The sequence below is a fragment of the Aotus nancymaae genome, unplaced genomic scaffold (genome assembly GCF_030222135.1).
Source record: "Aotus nancymaae isolate 86718 unplaced genomic scaffold, 86718_ANA_hifiasm-v0.15.2.pri h1tg000062l, whole genome shotgun sequence".
Taxonomy (NCBI): Eukaryota; Metazoa; Chordata; class Mammalia; order Primates; family Aotidae; genus Aotus; species Aotus nancymaae.
The window spans coordinates 15,312,754-15,331,164 of NW_026988476.1; the positions used below are offsets into that span (position 1 = coordinate 15,312,754).

Sequence of the window (18,411 nt, forward strand, 5' to 3'; positions counted from 1 at the left end):
TAGGTTTCGAGGGGAGATATGTATGTTATGTATAGTATTACTTGAATCATTCAAATATTTTATAGGGATTACAACATCCAATGTAAGCGTAACTGGTCAACACATGAACTATAGGTTTGGATGTGATTTTGAAGATATCTTCACATGATATTTCATCTAGCGCTTTAGAAATACAAAATAAAGAATACCCAAGACATTGTAAGCATACAAAAGATTCGTAAATTTCATGACAAGTTAATTTTTAAGATTGAATATCTAAATCAGAATTCTTCTGAAGCATACCAATAAAGAAAAATTAATGAGAATTCTTCATTTTGAGGTTTTTCATCTTACTCTGCTGCCAATGTGTTGTTGCTCAAATAATTTTGCCAAACAGGAGAACTCAAGGTTTCGTATATGATTTATGGGCTTCCCTGAGGAGCCAGTGCAAGGAAGCAGCTGCTCATGAGGTTAACACTAGGGAATTTCTGCTGACTTTTGCCCCCAGGACGTGCACCAGATACATGCACATAAATCACACACACACACACACACACACACACACACACACACACGCACATACACACACATTTTTAGAAGATATTTTGCCATTAATATGGGATGGAAGATGTCATGTGGATTGATGACTCCCAGATGTCCAGTTAGGTTGTAACCATGGAGTAAAGTTGGGGCAACAGGAATGTAATTTTCCTCTGGTAGAACATGGGAAAGCTTTGCTGTTATCATTAACCACTGTTAAGAAATACTTTTTTTTTTTTAACTTAGTAGCAAGTAGTACCTCTGTGACTGCTCTGTGTATTGCTTAAGAGATCCTATTATAACTGCAATTTTAAAATTTCCCTTACAATAAAAAAAAGTAGTTTTGAAGGCTATAAATATTTAAATAGATACAAGGTTGGTGCCAAAGTATTTGCGACTTTTGCCATTTTTAATTGCAAACTACATTGGTACCAACCTAATAATTAGAAGGTGCACCTGTAATCTAAAATATGTAAGTAAATAAAAAGCTGTTATTTTTATGTGCTTAGCAGCTGTGGTCATGATAAGGTCAACTTCTGTACTATGTGGTGTTTTTTGTTTTTTGTTTTGAGACAGTCTTGCTCTGTTGCTCAGGCTAGAGTGCAGTGGCGTGATCTCAGCTCACTGCAACCACCACCTCTTGGGTTCAAGTGATTCTTGTACCTCAGCCACCCTAGCAACTGCGATTATAGGTGCATGCCACCACGCCTGGCTAATAGCTTGTATTTTTTAGTAGGGACAGGGTCTTGCCATGTAGGCCAGACTGATCTCGACTCCTGGCCTCAAGTGATCTACCTGCCTTGGCCTCCCAAAGTCCTGGGACTACAGGTGTGAGCCACTGCACCCGGCCTGCTATTTCTGATTATCTTAAATTATATATGAGCAGGCAATCAGGCATTTTAGGACATGAATATTTTTTGTGGATGTAACTTAAATTGAGTAAGATGGAATTTGATTAGAAACTTTTTTTTTGAAAATTTCTTAAAATTTAGTCTGTGATATAATTTAATGTCTGTTCTATTTGGCAGCAATAAGTTGTTCATTGTTTTACAAAAAAGAATAAGATTTTTTTCATATTTATATGTTTTACTTCTCATGTAAAGAAAATCAAGGATAAAAAATGCTTTGCGTCTTAAAAGTAACTCATACCCTAATATAATTTTTTTATTTCTTTTTTAAAAAATTGCTTTGAAATAACTGTTGAATATGTTCATTCACTGCTAGTAGCTTCCTTTTCTAGACAGCAGAATCATAAACATATTTACATCTTTTAGCCAGCAGTTAATTGTACTTCATAAAATTAACTTTCTTCCTAGGCTATTTCTCTTTCTTTCTTGTCCATTTTTATTAGTAGCATTACCATTTTCCCAGTTATGAAGGCTTAACGCTTTAGAGTCATTTTTGTCTATTTCTCTTTTACCTTCCACATTTAGGAAGTGGCTCATCCTATCATTTACTCTTAATAACAATGTATCTGCTGCCACAGTTATAATTTGGGCCCTCATTACCACTTCCCTGGATAATTACAAAAGCTTTCTGGTATGGCTGCCCTCTTATTTTCATTCCTCTTAAATCCAGGCTGCATAATCTTCCAGAATTGTCTTTCTAAAATACAGCCATCATCTTTTCCATCCTCAAAACCTTTATTGACACATAAAACTAACCCCTGGAAAAAAAACAAAAACCTTGAGTGGTTCTCTGTTTTCTACAGAACAAAGTTCTACTCCGTAGCCTAACTTTTTTTCTTTTTTTAGACAGAGTCTTACTCTTGTCGCCCAGGCTGTAGTGCAGTGGTGGTGCGATCTCGGCTCAGTGCAGTCTCTGCCTCCTGAGTTCAAGCGATTCTTCTGCCTCAGCCTCATGAGTGGTTGAGATTACAAGCGTGTGCTACGTATTTTTAGTAGAGACAGGGTTTCACTATGTTGGTCAGGCTGGTCTCAAACTCCTCACCTCAGGTGATCCGTCTGCTTGACCTCCCAAAGTGCTGGGATTACAGACGTGAGCCACCATGCGTGGCCCTGTAGCATAACTTTTAAGACCCTTAATAATCTTGCATCAGCTTAATTTCTTTTTATTTCTCTCTTCGTCTCCTGTGCTCTTGCACTTTTAATACTAGTTTTCTTAGTTTGTAGGTGCAGAACCTAGGGGCCCTTTCCTAGCTGTAATGGTCTAGATCATGTCTGCTGTGTCAATTAATGACTTGAGAAAGTGGAGAGTGCTTGAAGTATTAGTACATTAGAGCCCATGATTTACTATCTACTCTTTCTGTATTTGAATTAGATGGAAGTAGTATAACAAAGAAAAATTATATAATGATATTTGTGTGTGAAGCCTTTACACGTTTTTCTACATATTTTAGAACTGAGACTTAGTGAACAATATTTCTTTCAACATTTCTTTAAGAAAAAAATAGTATAAAAAATAAAAGTACATTAAAAATGATTAATGACAACTTCTTATGAATGAAGTTAAACTACTTGGAAATGACATGTCCTTTACATTCTTTCTGATGAGATTTGTCTAATAATTCATTCATCTCTTGATAGTTTATAGATTTTATGTTTGTGTGGACTGTTGAACAAATTGTTCCATTTACTGAGATTGGTTTCCCTTTGTCACAGAACACATTTTTGGGCCATCTGGTGTTTCTGTTAATCAATGTGTGCTATAAAAGTGTGTACTGGGCCGGGCGCGGTGGCTCACGCCTGTAATCCCAGCACTTTGGGAGGCTGAGGCGGGTGGATCACGAGGTCAGGAGATCAAGACCATCCTGGTCAACATGGTGAAACCCTGTCTATACTAAAAATACAAAAAATTAGCTGAGCATGGTGGTGCATGCCTGTAGTCCCAGCTACTCGGGAGGCTGAGGCAGGAGAATTGCTTGAACCCAGGAGGCGGAGGTTGCGGTGAGCTGAGACCGCGCCATCGCACTCCAGCCTGGGTAACAAGAGTGAAACTCCATCTGGAAAAAAAAAAAAAGTGTGTACTAATTTTGATTATTCCATAATAGAAGAAGAAATACGAAAAATGGTCACTTACATGGATTTCCGTTTTTAATCTCTGCCATTTTCACATAAAGCCAGGTTACTATTAGCACTAGCAGTTAACAAAAGAATCTATCTGCTGCTTAATTTTTAAAAATCAGTTATATGATTGAATTTTCCACTGTTTCATGCCTCTTCTTTAATAAAACCTAAAGTAATATATATTCTTTTTTTTTTTTTGCCTTGATACATTCATTTAACATTTATTTATGGAGTACCTAGTATGTGCCAAACACTGTTCTAGGCTCTGGGAAAGAATAATCATCAAAACTAGACATACATCCTATCCCCATGGAACTTACACTCTAGTACGATTATAAAGAATCAGAAACTAAGATAAAAGTTAACCTAGAAGAGTACAGGTTGCTGTGAGGTTTGACCTGATTTGTTTTCTGATGTCAGCGAATTTCCTTTTTGATGACTCTTTTGTTGCCTGATTATCATGCTGTGGTAATTCGCTTGTGTGCCTCTCACACCTCACTGTGACATGTGTAAACTCCTTAAGGAAAAGAAGGTTTATTTTGTCTCTAGTGCCTAGTCCATTCTAGTATTCCAGTTATAAATATTTATAGTGAAATAATAACTTAATTAACATGTGTGAATAAATTGTCAATTCTTTGTTCAAAATAAATTTTCAGTTTTAAAAGACCATATTACAATATCCTAAGATACTACATAGTCAAATATTTTTAATTATTTGTTTTGGGTTTTTTTTTTTCTGTTTTTAGGATTTACAGGGTCATCATCAAATGCACAGCAAATTTCCAGTTTTGACTTCACATCCACAAAGACTTTATCAGAAAATTCAGTAGTAGTTGTTGGAAAAGGTATTTCAAAGTTATTTCACTCTTAATTATATGTATTCATTATAGATATGCAAAGCCTATCAGTAAGGAATAGAAAAGAATGTAATTCAAGTGTTGAGTGGAGCTTCTTTTTAAAAATGTATTACATTATCTTCATTAAAAGAATTAGAAGTGAATACTTACCTTCACATTTCTATCTTCTAATGAAACTATAGTAAACTCATGTCATTAATTTTCAGAGAGATGTATTATGTGACAGCTGCAGTTTAGGTGTCTAAAACTTAGAAAGTTTTAGGATAGCTTAGATAGTTTTAGCGTAGTTTAAATTCAAATAGCCCTTATTTATCAGCTTAATAATCAATATAAATTAATGAAATTATCTCCCATACAAAATCTAGACAAGTGAAAATTAAACTCCTGTTATATATTTTAAGGGGGCTAAGGGACCTTGAACAAGTTAATTGCAAGTATCCTTTAAAGCTATTTTCTATTTTAATTGAAAACTAGAATGTGGTGATACACATTGAGTGTATGCATCTGATTTTTGTTCAGTATAGTGAAATAGAATAAATATCTTAAAATCTTTCCTAACTTCTTTGCTTGATAGTCTTAAAACCCTCCTCAGATTGGCTACTGCTTACTCTTGTAAACTTACTTTCTGTTATTCATTTGCCCAACCAAGCTCATTTATTTGCTCCACGTAAATGCTTTATAAACCTTCAACTCTACATGTAAACATCCGAGTCTCAGGATTTCCCCTCTCCTTCTTTACTTTATACAGATCGCTCTCCTGTCTTCAAATCCCAGCTCAAATCCTTGCTCCTTGAAACCATCTTAAACACCCAGCTCTGCCAGGCACAGTGGCTCACTCCTGTAATCCCTGTACTTTGGGAGGCTCACGCGGGCAGATCTTGAGCTCAGGAGTTCAACACCAGCCTGGACAACATGACAAAACCCCATCTCTACCAAAAAAATCCAAAAAATTAGGCAGACCTGGTACTGTGCATCTGTAGTCCTAGCTACTCGGGAGGCTGAGGTGGGGGAATTGCTTGAGCCTGGGATGTGGAGGTTGCAGTGAGCAGAGATTGTGCCATTGCACTCCAGCCTGGGTGACAGAGCGAGACTGTCTCAAATAAAAATAGCTCACAGCAACATTTTCTTTATGTGTGCTTACCACTTATAATATGCAGCTCTCACTTATTATGATGAACTGCCTTCTGGAACCTCTTATATTATTGCCCTGTTAGGGTATTTGTTTTTATATTTTATAATTGTTTAGCATGTTTTTCTTACTGTGGTGTTTGATTCTTGAAGGCAAGAGCCTTGCCTTAAACTTTGTTATCTAGAGTATCATCACATAATTAGTTAATGACTATTTGGTGGTTGGTTGATTTCAGGCGTATTTGGAAGTTTAAGTTCAGCACCAGCAACCTGCAGCCAATCAATGATATCTTCTGTGGAAAATGGGGATGCATTTTCAATTAAACAAAATATTGAACCACCATCAGGGATTTATGGAAGATCAGTCCAGCAAAGTATTTCATCATATCTTGATGTTGAGAATGACAAAGATGTAAGATTATTTGCTAATTATTAGAATAAATTTAAGCTTACAATAGGTCATTGTTTTGTGTATATCAGATGTGGGGTAGTGAAAGTATTTTGATTAAAATTTTTTAAATCTTGGTACAATTGAAATTTTGAGCCTTGGCAATGTGGCAAAGCCCTGTCACTAGGAAAAATACCAAAATTAGTCAGGTGTAGTGGCGTGTGCCTGTGGTCCCAGCTACTTGGGAGGCTGAGGTAGGAGGATCACTTGAGCTCAGATGGTCAAGGTTGCAGTGAGCTGTGATCACGCTACTGTACTCCAGTCTGGGCAACACAGTGAAACTGTCTCAAGGGAAAAAAAAGAAATTTTGATCCTTAATCATTTAAATAATAGATTATTCGCCCTTCCCACTTAATAAAAGCATTCTCATTCTGGGGATAAAGTATAATACTTTATACTCTCTGTATACTTTATATTTTACAGTACTATATATACATATATATGTATGTATATATTCATTTTTCTAGGATATACTCAAGTAGTGACAGACTAATATCCTCAGACACAAATAAGTTATCTGAGATGAAGATATTTTAAATATCAAACTCCCTGAATATTTTCAGACTTTCAACTTTTTCATTCAGGCTAAAGTTTCTGTTTCAAAATCTACTTATAACAAGATGAGACAAAAGAGAAAAGAAGAGAAAGAACTGTTTCACAGTAAAGATTGTGAAAAGAAGGAACAAAATTCCTGGGAACGAATGAAACATACAGGAACTGAGAAAATGGCATCTGAAAGTAAGTGGAATTTAAGTTTTGTCTTGTTTGTTTGTTTGTTTGTTTGTTTTTGAGATGGAGTCTCACTCTTGTTGCCCAGGCTGGAGTGCAATGGCGTGATCTTGGCTCACTGCAACCTCCGCTTCCTGGGTTCGAGTGATACTCCTGCCTCAGCCTCCTGAGTAGCGGGATTATGGGCACCTGCCACCACACTCGGCTAATTTTTGTACTTTTAGTAAAGATGGGGTTTCACCATGTTGGCCAGGCTGGTCTCGAACTCCTGACCTCAAGTGATCCGCCCGCCTCGGCCTCCCAAATTGCTGGGATTACAGGCGTGGGCCACTGTGCCCTGCTGGTATTTTTTTTCCTACTAATAGTCTAAAACTGGTGAAATGAAGTTTCACTGAGGGTAATACATGACTAAGAATGAAATATCTTGTATAACACTGAAATTTGCAAGACCCATAGCTTCTATTTTAATTATATGTAACTATTATAATAATATGCTTTCTCATAAAAAGAAAAATGATTGTGTTTCTCCATTCTAGACTTAATATTTTTGGAGATGAGTTGGGGCTATGAAAAAATGAAAGTTCTCTTTGAGAAAACATTGCCTTCAGCTCTCCATTGAAAGGATCCAGTTTAAAATGGTCATCATCTTTATTGTTTTCAGAGTCAGATAAATCACATTTAGATGTAAAGAGTAAAGTCACAAATGCTTGTTAAGCTGAAGAGACCACATGTGGTCCAGTGCATTTGTGCCAGAAAGAGTACTGAAGGAGGAGTCAATAGACAGACCTGGCTTCTTATCAGTTCTGCCTTTAATTAGCTTTGTCACCTGGAAGCAGGCCTCAGTTTTCTGTCCCTGTGAATGTCTTAATTATCTCAAAGGTCCAGATTATCTCAAGGATCTCTTCTATACTCCCTGGAAATAGTCCTGTTTTGCTGAGGAGTAGTATCCCATTTTATAGCAAAGACAACTGAGATGGTGAAACTGGTTTATATTATATCATGATCCAAAAAAGTCATTGCATTTGTCATTTATTCAGTCTATCCTTGAGTACCTAGTATGTTTTATGCTTGGCCAAGAGTAGGCTCTAGGTTTCCTGATGTTGTTTTTTAAAATATTGAGTACATGTTAGGTATAGTAGTAACTAGGAAAAATTAGAAGTTGAAATGAAAAATTGTGTGAACTATAATAAACATTAAGTATTATTGCTTAATTATTGTTTTATTAAATATTAATTATTATTAAGAAAACTGCATGAAATATAAACACTCAAGTTTATGTTGTATCTAAAGTCTAGATAGCAACAAAATAAGTTTAGAAAAAAATACTCTAAATATAATAGATAGTATACTTCTCTTGAAGATAAAAATAAAAAAGATTTAACCTAAGTTAATGTCTGAGGATTTTCCTAGCTTTTATTTCCATTATAATGCAACAAGTGTAGCAAACCGTATTTTCAAAGGTAATCATTGTTGAGAGTTGCCTGATGAGAGGTGTTAGCCTGTAAAATTGTGGCTAAAGATGTCCGTAAAACCCGTTAAAGGTAGGTGTTTGTGAAATTTCAGATAATTCACTATTTGTTATTGTCATAATATTCAGGGAGAGAAAAACCCACAAACTTCCTACCTAACTTAGCCAGTATGAAAAGTAGAACTAGAAATACAAATATTACAAATAGTAATATATCATAAATTTGGGGGCATTCATTCTTGATGGAGACATCAACTAATTTTGTGATTTCTGCCTATAATGTAGGCTTTAAGGATTAGGTTTCTGAGACGTATAAGGAGAGTACTTTGAAGTCACCCTGATATTATTTGAAAATAAGAATATGCTTACACAGTTTTTTTGTTGATCAGCTCAAAGTATAGCTGTTCAGCTCTATGGTTATGAACATATTAGCAGAAATAATTTTTAATAGCTAAATTCTTATTGGATATGTCTCCAGTTAAGAAACTTTCTATTTATTAGATCACTGCTACTCAAAGTGTGTTTCATAGACTGTATGAACTGTTTATTACTTATCTATGATAACAAATGCAAACAATATTTTGCTTCTAGAAATTATTTTAATAATTTGACAGTGCCACAACACTTTCATTGTACTTTATAAAAGTATCAGTCTGCAACACAGTGGAAGTTTAAAAAAAAAACTTTATTTGAGCATCACTTTTTTCAATTGATATTCTATATACCTCCTTTTCCAAAATAGCATTCTTCTGGTGAAAACAAAACAAAGATAGGTGTCAGTACTTGATATTGTTATAATCTCAAGGTTGAAAACTTGGTGTTTATCTGTATCTCTTTCTAGTGAGTTATTGTTTCATGAGAGTGGGAATGGATTAGATATATTAAGGGAATTCTTAAAACTTCCACATTGGTTTCTTCATCTGTAACGTAGGAATAATAATTATTACATAGAGTTGTTGAATGAATTAAATTGGGTAGTATAAATGAAGCACTTAGCACAATACTAGGGAAGATAATAAATGATAATAGTGCTATTTTTTAATATGCTATTATTTTAGAATTGGGATATTCCAAAGCTGGAGGATTCTGTTTTTTTTTTTTTTTTTTTTTTTTTTGAGACAGAGTTTCACTCTTGTTACCCAGGCTGGAGTGCAAGGCACGATCTTGGCTCACTGCAACCTCCACCTCCTGGGTTCAGGCAATTCTCCTGCCTCAGCCTCCCGAGTAGCTGGGACTACAGGCGTGCACCACCATGCCCAGCTAATTTTTGTATTTTTTAGTAGAGACGGGGTTTCATCTTGTTGACCAGGATCTCTATCTCTTGACCTCGTGATCCACCCGCCTTGGCCTCCCAAAGTGCTGGGATTATAGGCATGAGCCACCGCGCCCGGCCCCAGTATTCTGTTTATACATGTCAGTCTTATATGTGAGGCCTAATGAGGGTACACCTGAACCATTAAAAAAAAAAGTGAAAGGGGTCTGTTATATTCTTTAATTCATACATTATCTTTCTCATATAACAAAATCTGGTACTGATTTATCAGTATTACTGTAGTAATTCAAAGCATCATATTTACCTTTTTACATTTTTTTGTTAGATATGTGATAAATTTTTTGAAAGTGAGATTCTTATATTTGTGATTTCCTATAACATTTTATCACAGATAACATGGTTAATAAATAATTTTTGATGATAGTTACTTTATAGTGACTAATATTTCCTTTTAAAAACTATTTCTTGGCATGGCATGGTGGCTCACACCTGTAATCCCAGCACTTTGGGAGGCCAAGGCAGGAAGATCACAAGGTCAGGAGTTCAAAACCAGCCTGGCCAACATGGGGAAACCCCGTCTCTACTAAAAATACAAAAATTAGCCAGGTGTGGTGGCAGGCACCTGTAATCCCACGACTTGGGAGGCTGAGGCAGGAGGATTGCTGGAACCCAGAAGGCGGAGTTTGCAGTGAGCCTAGACTGCACCATTGCACTCCAGCCTGTGCAACAGAGCAAGATGCCATCTCAAAAAAAAAAATCTCTAAATATGGAAAAAGAGCTAGTAAATCTTTACCTGCTTATAAAAGCCCATTCTATTTGACTCTTTTCTTTATCATACCTCCACTGCATGTGTCTCGAATTATACAGTGCTCTCAAGGGCATTATCCTGAGCACTGAGAATGATTTGTTTCTCCAACTTCTAGTGCAGTGCCTTACATCTGGAAAATGCTTGGTGAATCTCTTATCATAGAGGGAAACATCATTCTGATTGCTACACATGGTCTTAGAATTTGTAATAGGCCACTAATTCTATATCAATAGAGAAAATCAACTAGAATTCTACATACAGATCCATGAAACTTCGTCTTAAATTCTCAGTTATAAAACAGGTATATATCCACATTTTTACAAAATGGGCTCATGCTGCTTCTTTTGCTTTTAGCTATTAAAAGAAAGCTAGACTTTGTTATAACTCATGACTGAAACTACTTACATATTTATATTAAATATAATTTGGTAATAATTTTGTATATAAAAAGTAAAGTTTTCAATAGTTTTGGTTTCTAGGTTAGCTATAGTCAGAATGTTTGTATCCTTTGTATAAAGAGAACTTGCTGGGTATGGTGGCTCTTGCCTGTAATCCCAGTACTTTGGGAGGCTGAAAAGGATGGATTGCTTGTGGTCAGGAGTTCAAGACCAGCCTGACCAACCTGGTGAAACCCCCATCTCTACTAAAAATACAAAAATCAGCTGGGTGTGGTGGTGCATGCCTGTAGTCCCAGCTACTTAGGGGACTGAGGCAGGAGAATAGCTTGAACCTGGGAGGTGGAGGTTGTAGTGAGCCAAGATTGCACCACTGCACTCTAGCCTGGGTGACCAGAGTGAGACTCCATCTCAAAGAGATGAAAATAAAAAAAGAAGATTCTCTTATAGTTTATTTAATATATTTTGTTTTAGGTGAAACATCTACTGGAGCCATTTTGCAGTATAAAGAAAGGATGCCTTCTGTCACTCATAGTCCAGAAATAATGGATTTATCAGAACTACGGCCATTCTGTAAACCAGAAATAGCACTGACAGAAGCCCTGAGGCTTTTAGCTGATGAAGATTGGTAAGTTCGCCATCCTTAACTTAAAACTGAGCAGGGTTCAAAAGCTTTCTGTAAATATTTAATTAAAAATCTTGAAACACATTTTCTATTAAAATAATCTTAGTAACAATTATTTAGTTCTTAGGCAGGAGAGTCTTTTCAGCTTATTAATGTAGCAGAACTCTGGCCTTAATAGTACTGTATTACAAGTTGTATTATAACTTACCATAAGCATATAATTTAGCTTTATTATGGATTATGTAAAACTCTTTGATATTAGGATACAAATTTCCCCATTTCTCAAAGTATTTCTCTGTGAAATATAATTTTTAATAGTCCTGGAAATACTTATCTGCTCTTATTGCAGTTATAACAGCCACCCAGCCAGCCCAGCCAATAACTCAAGGGAGACAAAAAGACAGTGGCAGTGTGCATCCCATGTCTCTCAGCAGGAGCGTCCACTTACTGCCTTTGTTTCATTTCCTACCTTGTTCCTTCAATATCTCTCATTGTCCCTATCTTATACCTCCTCATCAGTTTTGCCTCTCTCCTAGAGCATATTCATCAACTTTAAAATGTGCCATAATATCTCCTATTCTTTAAAAACCTCCAGGCCAGGTGTGGTGGTTCACACCTGTAATCCCAGCACCTGGGGAGGCCGAGGCAGTGGTGGATCACAAGGTCAGGAGTTCAAGACCAGCCTGGCCAACACAGTGAAAACCTGTCTCTACTAAAAATACCAGAAAAAAATTAGTTGAGCGTGGTGGCATGCACCTGTAGTTTTAGCTACTTGGGAGGCCAAGGCAGGAGAATCACTTGAACCTGGGAAGTGGAGGTTGCAGTGAGCTGCGATCACACCATTGCACTCCAGCGTGGGTGACACAGCGAGAGTCTGTCTCAAAAACAACAACAAAAAAACCTTGCTAAACTGCACATCTTCTTCCCATTTCGTCCCCCACCTACCCTTTTTTAACTAAGAGTCCTCAAAAGAGCTGACTTCTTGTCTCTACTTTTTTACCTCATGTTCTCTTCTCAACCTTCTTTAATTGGCTTTCAGCTGTCTCCACCAGGACCACCACTTCACTAAAAATGAAAAAGTGACCATTTCCCTAAAAAAACAATGGTCATTTATTAGTCCTCATCTTACGTCACCTTTCAGTAACATTTGACATCTTAAATTTAACATATCCAGAAAACACTTAAGGATCAAATCCAGAAAACAAATCCTGAACTTCTACTTCCTTTCAACATGGATTAACAGGTACTGTATTTGCCCTCATACGTGAAAGATCTAACAAAATTATACAAAATATATTAAACAATAGTTTTCAAGGACCAGGCATGGTCGCTTATGCCTGTAGGGAGGCCAGATCACTTGAGATCAGGAGTTTGAGACCAGCCTGGCCAACATGGTAAAACCTTGTCTCTACTAAAACACATAAAATTAGCTGGGCGTGGTGGTGCATGCCTGTAGTACCAGCCACCAGGCTGAGGCACGAGAATTGCTTGAACCTGGGAGGCAGAGGTTGCAGTAAGCCAAGACTGTGTCATTGAACTCCAGCCTGGATGACAAAGCGAGATTCCATCTCAAGGAAAAAAAAAAAAGTTTTCAAGATATTGTTCACCAGGCTATAGAAAAATTTTGATCTCTGAAAAACAGGAAACAAACCAGGTGAGGCCTGCAATTACCCAGCTTGCTTTGTGGAGAGAGTTTCCAGATTGCAGCTAAAGGAGGGAAAAACAGGTAGATATCAGCAGAGATGGACATGGTGCTAGATGTTTGAGGAGGCCATGGTGACTTGACCTTGCAGGACAGTATGCCAGATAGAGCTCCACGGAGAACTCCAGAGATCAAAAGAGGATTTTACTCAAATGTTTAGCAGACAACTGGTCAGGGAATGTATGTAAATACATTTCCTGAGGCCAACAAAACAAGAACCACTCAAAACCGTTACAAACCACTCAAAACAATTTCTGGAGCATAAACAGTGTCAGTAATACTTCCTGTGCCCACCAGCAGAGTGGAAAAGTTCATAATTCACAGGGCATTGGGTAGAATATGCGGAGGGTTTTGCTCCATGATGTAGTTAAGTAAACCATAGACTGAATGTTGCTTAGGTTCCCACCTCATGAAGTTTAAAAGCAATTTTATAGTTATAAAGCAATTAATTCATCAGGAGAATTAATTCATTATTAATTCACCAAACTTTGGATCCTTATTTAAAATAAGTTTTCAAACAACTATATCCCAGTACAAAGCTGAAGAATATTTTTAGGAATATAAAAATAGCTAAAGTAAAATTTTTAATGGCTGGCATCCTATAAAAAATTACCAGGCATGCAGAGAAGCAGGAAAATATAGCCAATAGTGAGAATAAAAAAACCAAATGAAACCAATGCAAAAATGACATATACGATAGAATTAGTAGACAAAGACACTGTAACTGTAACTATTCCATGCATTAAAGAGGCTGGAGGAAAGGTTGAGCAAATAAAGACATATAATATATATAAGAAACCCAAACCTAATGTCTACAGATGAAAAGCTATAATGTCTGAGATCAGAAATACACTAGATGAGACAGATTAGACATTCCAGAAGATCAGTGAAGTTGAGGAGGTAACCACTGAAACCATTCAAAATGAAACAGTGAAGCCTGGCCAATATGGCAAAACCCTGTCTCTACCAAAAATACAAAAATTAGCTGGACATGTTGGTGTGCACCTGTAGTCCAGGTGACTGGGGCAGGAGAATCGCTTAAACCCAGGAGGCAGAGGTTGCAATGAGCTGAGATCGCACCATTGTACCCCAGCCTGGGCAACAGAGTGAAACTCTGTCTCAAGAAAAAAAAAAATATCAAAATGAAACAATGAGAGAAAAAAAGACTGAAGAAAAAGTCCAGAAAATCTGTCAATTGTGGGAGAACTTCAAGTTATGTGTAATTGGAGTTACCAGACAGAGAATGGGACAGAAAAGAATATCTGCAGAAAAAAATGGATACAATTTGTTCAAGTTTGATGAAAACTATAAACCAAGAGACCTAAGAAGTTCAACGAACACCAAACACAAGAAACATTAAAGAAATATTTCAAAAGCAATATAATCAAATGGCCTAAAATTAGAGATGGAGAAAATCTTAAAAATAGCTAAGGGTAAGACGTTACATACAGAACAAAGATCAGACTACTCATCAAATAACCTGCAAACCAAAAAACAGTTCAGTGAGATCTTTAGAGTACTGAAAGAAAAAACAAACTATCAATCTAGAATTCTATATCCAATGCAAATATCTTTCAAAAATAAAAGTAGTGGGCTGGGCATGGTGGCTCACACCTGTAATACCCGCACTTTATGAGGCCGAGCCAGGAGGATTGCTTGAGCCCAGAAGTTCAAGACCAGCCTTTGCAATATAGCAAGACCCCATGTCTAGAAAAAAAATTTAAAAATCTGGATGCAGTGATGTGCTTCTGTAGTCCCAGCTACTCAGGAGGCTGAGGCAAAAGGATCACCTGAATCCAGGGGTTCAAGGCTGCAGTGAGCTGTGATTGTGCCACTACACTCCAGCCTGGGCAACACAGTGGGAATTTGTCTCTAGAAAAAAAAAAAAAAAAGAAAAAAAAATTATTTTAAAAGAAGCAAAATATCTGACATTTTGATACAAAGGCCCAAAGGGAAGACATGGGAGTATTGTTTTACCATTCTTATATATGAAATGATTTATGTCACTTCAAGGTAGACCTGTAAGTAACCGGTAAAATAACACAAAAGTTTTATTGGTAAGGAAACAAAAGAGATAAAATTTAACTATAAAAATAATTACAAAGAAAAGATGGGACAAATAGAAAATAAACAGTAAGATGACAGACTTAAACCCAGTCATCTAATCACATGAAATATAGATGAACTAAACATCCTAGTGAGATTAAAGTAAAAAGCAAGACCCAACTATATGCTACCTATAAGAAATTCAGTTTATATAGGTACAAATAAGTTAAAAGTAGAGATGCAAAAAGATGTATACCATGCTAACAGTAATCAAAAGATAGATTACATGGCTATATTAATGTCAAAGTATATTTCAAAACAAAGAATATTAGAGTATTTATTTTATATTGTTATGTAACAAATTGCCACACACTCAGTAGATTCAAACCACACATATTGATTAACACTCAGTTTTCTGGGTTAAGCGATCAGATACAAGTTAACTCAATTCTTTGCTCAGGATATCACTAGGCTGAAATCAAAATATCAGCCGGGGATGCAATCTCATCTCCCAGTTTTCTTCCGCTCATTGTTTGGAAGAATTGTCTTCCTTGTGGATGTGAAACTAAGCTTTTCATTTTTTTATTAGTCCGTTTTCATGCTGCTGATAAAGACATACCCAAGACTGGGAAGAAAAAGAGGCTTAATTGGACTTATAATTCCACATGACTGGGGAGGCCTCAGAATCATGGTGGGAGGTGAAAGGCACTTACATGGCAGCAGCAAGAGAAAATGAGGAAGAAGCAAAAGTGGGAACCCCTGATAAACCCATCAGATCTTGTGAGACTTATTCACTATCATAAGAATAGCATGGGAAAGACCAGCCCCCATGATTCAGTCATCTCCCTGTGGTTCCCTCCTGAGTTCTGGGACACAGCCACACCTTATCAGTTATCTTGCTAGCTGTCAGCCAGGGACCCTCTCATCTCCTAAAGGTCACCCTCATGTCCTTATTATGTGCCACACACACAGACATAGATCCTCTTAACATGTAGCTTTGCTTCTTCAAAGCCAGGAGGAGAATGTCTGCTGCTGCTTCTTATCTCTTTTAAAGGAGGTAAAGCCTCCCCATGATAATCTCCCTTTTGATTAACTTGAAGTCAACTGATTAGGGACCATAATTAAATCTGCAAATCTCTTTTGCGATCAAACTTAATATGATCACAGGGAGTGATATCCCAACACATTCACTCTCATGGAGAGGGTGTAATACAGGATGTGTAAATCAGGGGTAGGAATTATGGATGCCATCTTAGGATTCTGTCTACACATCCACAATAAAGAGGGTCATTTTATAGTTATAAAGGAGTTAATTCATCAAGAGGACATGACAGTCCTGATGTTTATTTACCATATAATATAGCTTGAAAATACATTAAGCAAAAACTAATAGACCTGTGAGGAGAAATAAATCTCTAATTATAATTGGAACTTTAATGATCCTCTCTCATTTATTAATAGAACAAGTTGATAGAAAAGCAGTAAACATGTAGAAGATTTGGACACTTTTTTGTATATATATTTAGTAGAGATGGGGTTTTGCTATGTTACTCAGACTGGTCTCAAACACCTGGGCTCAAGCAATCCACCCATCTCAGCCTCCCAAAGTGTTGGGATTACAGGCTTGGGCCACCACACCTAGCCTCAAAAATAGTATTAACCAATGTTCTCACTGGATCCTTAGGGTGTTAATTTGCCAGCCAGAGACCTCTGTGGCCAGTGGTGCCTTTGCCCAGGTTTTGCTCAGGTTCACTTGGGCTCATTCTGCCCATGTGTCCTCGCACGCTGTGCTCAGCTTTTGCTACCAGCCGAAATCCCATGCCTGCAAAGGGTTAGCCAGGTAGAGAGCAGCAGGGTGTGCATGAGCATGGGGTCCAGCCACTACACACAGCCATGCATATTGTCTGTGGCGGGATAGGCAGTTCCAGGCACTGGCACAACTGCTGACTTGCTGCTGCTACAGCTGGACCAGACCTACCACAAGCAGCTTCCACTGCAGGCACCAGGGAACGTGGTGGCACCAGGGAACGTGTTGACACTTGGAAGCTTGGAGATGCCAGCAACTGCAGAGCCCCAAAGAGAGTGTCACAGCCCTGGCTTGGGAAGCTCCTAAGTCTGGGTTCCCCAAAGGGCCACAGCTCTTTTTTCCTTTCTTCTCTCTTTCTTGTTGCCTGCAATGTGATGAGTGGTAGGGTGGCAGGGGCGGGCGGGGTTGAGCGGTGTTTCAGATTGTGTTACAGATTTTTCAGTCCCACCATTTAGACTGTCCCGTGTCCAGGAAGAATGAGGTATGTGAACAACTGGAACATACCTCCAGTTGTGGAGCAAGGTCAGAGGTGCTTTATTGAGCAACAGTATAGCTCTCAGAAGAACCAAACTGGGTAGCTCCTCTCTGCAGGCAGGTCATCCTGACACCTCTGCAGCCCTCGGTGGAGAGGAGACTTGCACTGGGTAGCTCCTATCCACAGTCAGGTCATCCTGATGTCTTGGGCAGCCCTACGTGGAGAGGAGACCCGGAGTGGATAGCTCCTATCTGCAGACAGGTCATCATGACACCTCTGCAGCCCTCAGCAGAGAGGAGTCCCAGAGTGGGTAGCTTCTATCCACAGGCAGGTCGTGCTGATGAGTGTACAGCTCTCAGCAGAGAAGAGATGCATAGAGGGTGCTTTTCTCCACAGGCAGGTTGTCCCATCTGCCAGAGTCTGGCTGAGTCCAGGATTTTTATGAGCTTCAGATGGGAGGAAGTGTGTGCTGATTGGCCCATGGGCAGGCCTGGAAAAAGCACCATAAGTTCTCACTCTAGTCTGTGGAACTGGCAGTCCAGCCCCACAAGCTTCAGGCTGTCCCTGGCTTGAAGGTGGGGTTTCACCTGCCCCTTTCTGCCCAGGAGCCTGTCTGCCTCCTGCTGCCATCAACCTGTTGTCCACAACACCCAGGCTGTTCATGCTGAGGGGTGCCTGCAGGCCCACACCAGGCTGCCCTCAGCACTCTCCCAGCTTCCCTCCCATGCTTGCAGTGCCCAAAGTCCAGAGGGGACCCAGACAACAGGGGGCTGGCATGTCAGCACCACCACAAATGCATGCACACCTGGCCAGGTCCTGACAGCACCTGGGGGCAGCTGCAACTATACTCCAAAACTGGAGGTTTTGCTGGGAGTAGGGAGAAGCCAGGAGGTGAGAGAAGGCACTTCTGAGCCTGTGGGGGCAGGGAGGCTTTCAGGGCCCGTGAGAACATAGGGATGCCCAGGTCTGCAGCTGCAGCTGTGTGGCTGCAGCTGTGCCCAGGAGGGTGGGGCTCCCACCCCTTCTACTTAGAAAGGAGCACGGCTTCCACCTGTTTCTGGCTCCTGCTGGCTCCGCGGAGCACACAATCTCCGCTGCATCTCCC

At 38.6% G+C, this 18,411-nt stretch overlaps 1 protein-coding gene across 3 annotated transcripts in view; it reads left to right on the forward strand.

Annotated features, from left to right (window-relative positions):
- TOGARAM1 (TOG array regulator of axonemal microtubules 1) overlaps positions 1-18,411 on the forward strand; it is a 116,072-nt gene that overhangs the window by 60,336 nt on the left and 37,325 nt on the right. For all 3 annotated transcript variants that reach the window (XM_012456290.3, XM_012456288.3, XM_012456289.3), the window contains 4 exons: positions 4,292-4,390; positions 5,767-5,942; positions 6,563-6,716; positions 11,126-11,279. In XM_012456290.3, coding sequence (XP_012311713.2) covers positions 4,292-4,390; positions 5,767-5,942; positions 6,563-6,716; positions 11,126-11,279 — 583 coding nt within the window. The remainder of the gene's footprint in view (positions 1-4,291; positions 4,391-5,766; positions 5,943-6,562; positions 6,717-11,125; positions 11,280-18,411) is intronic.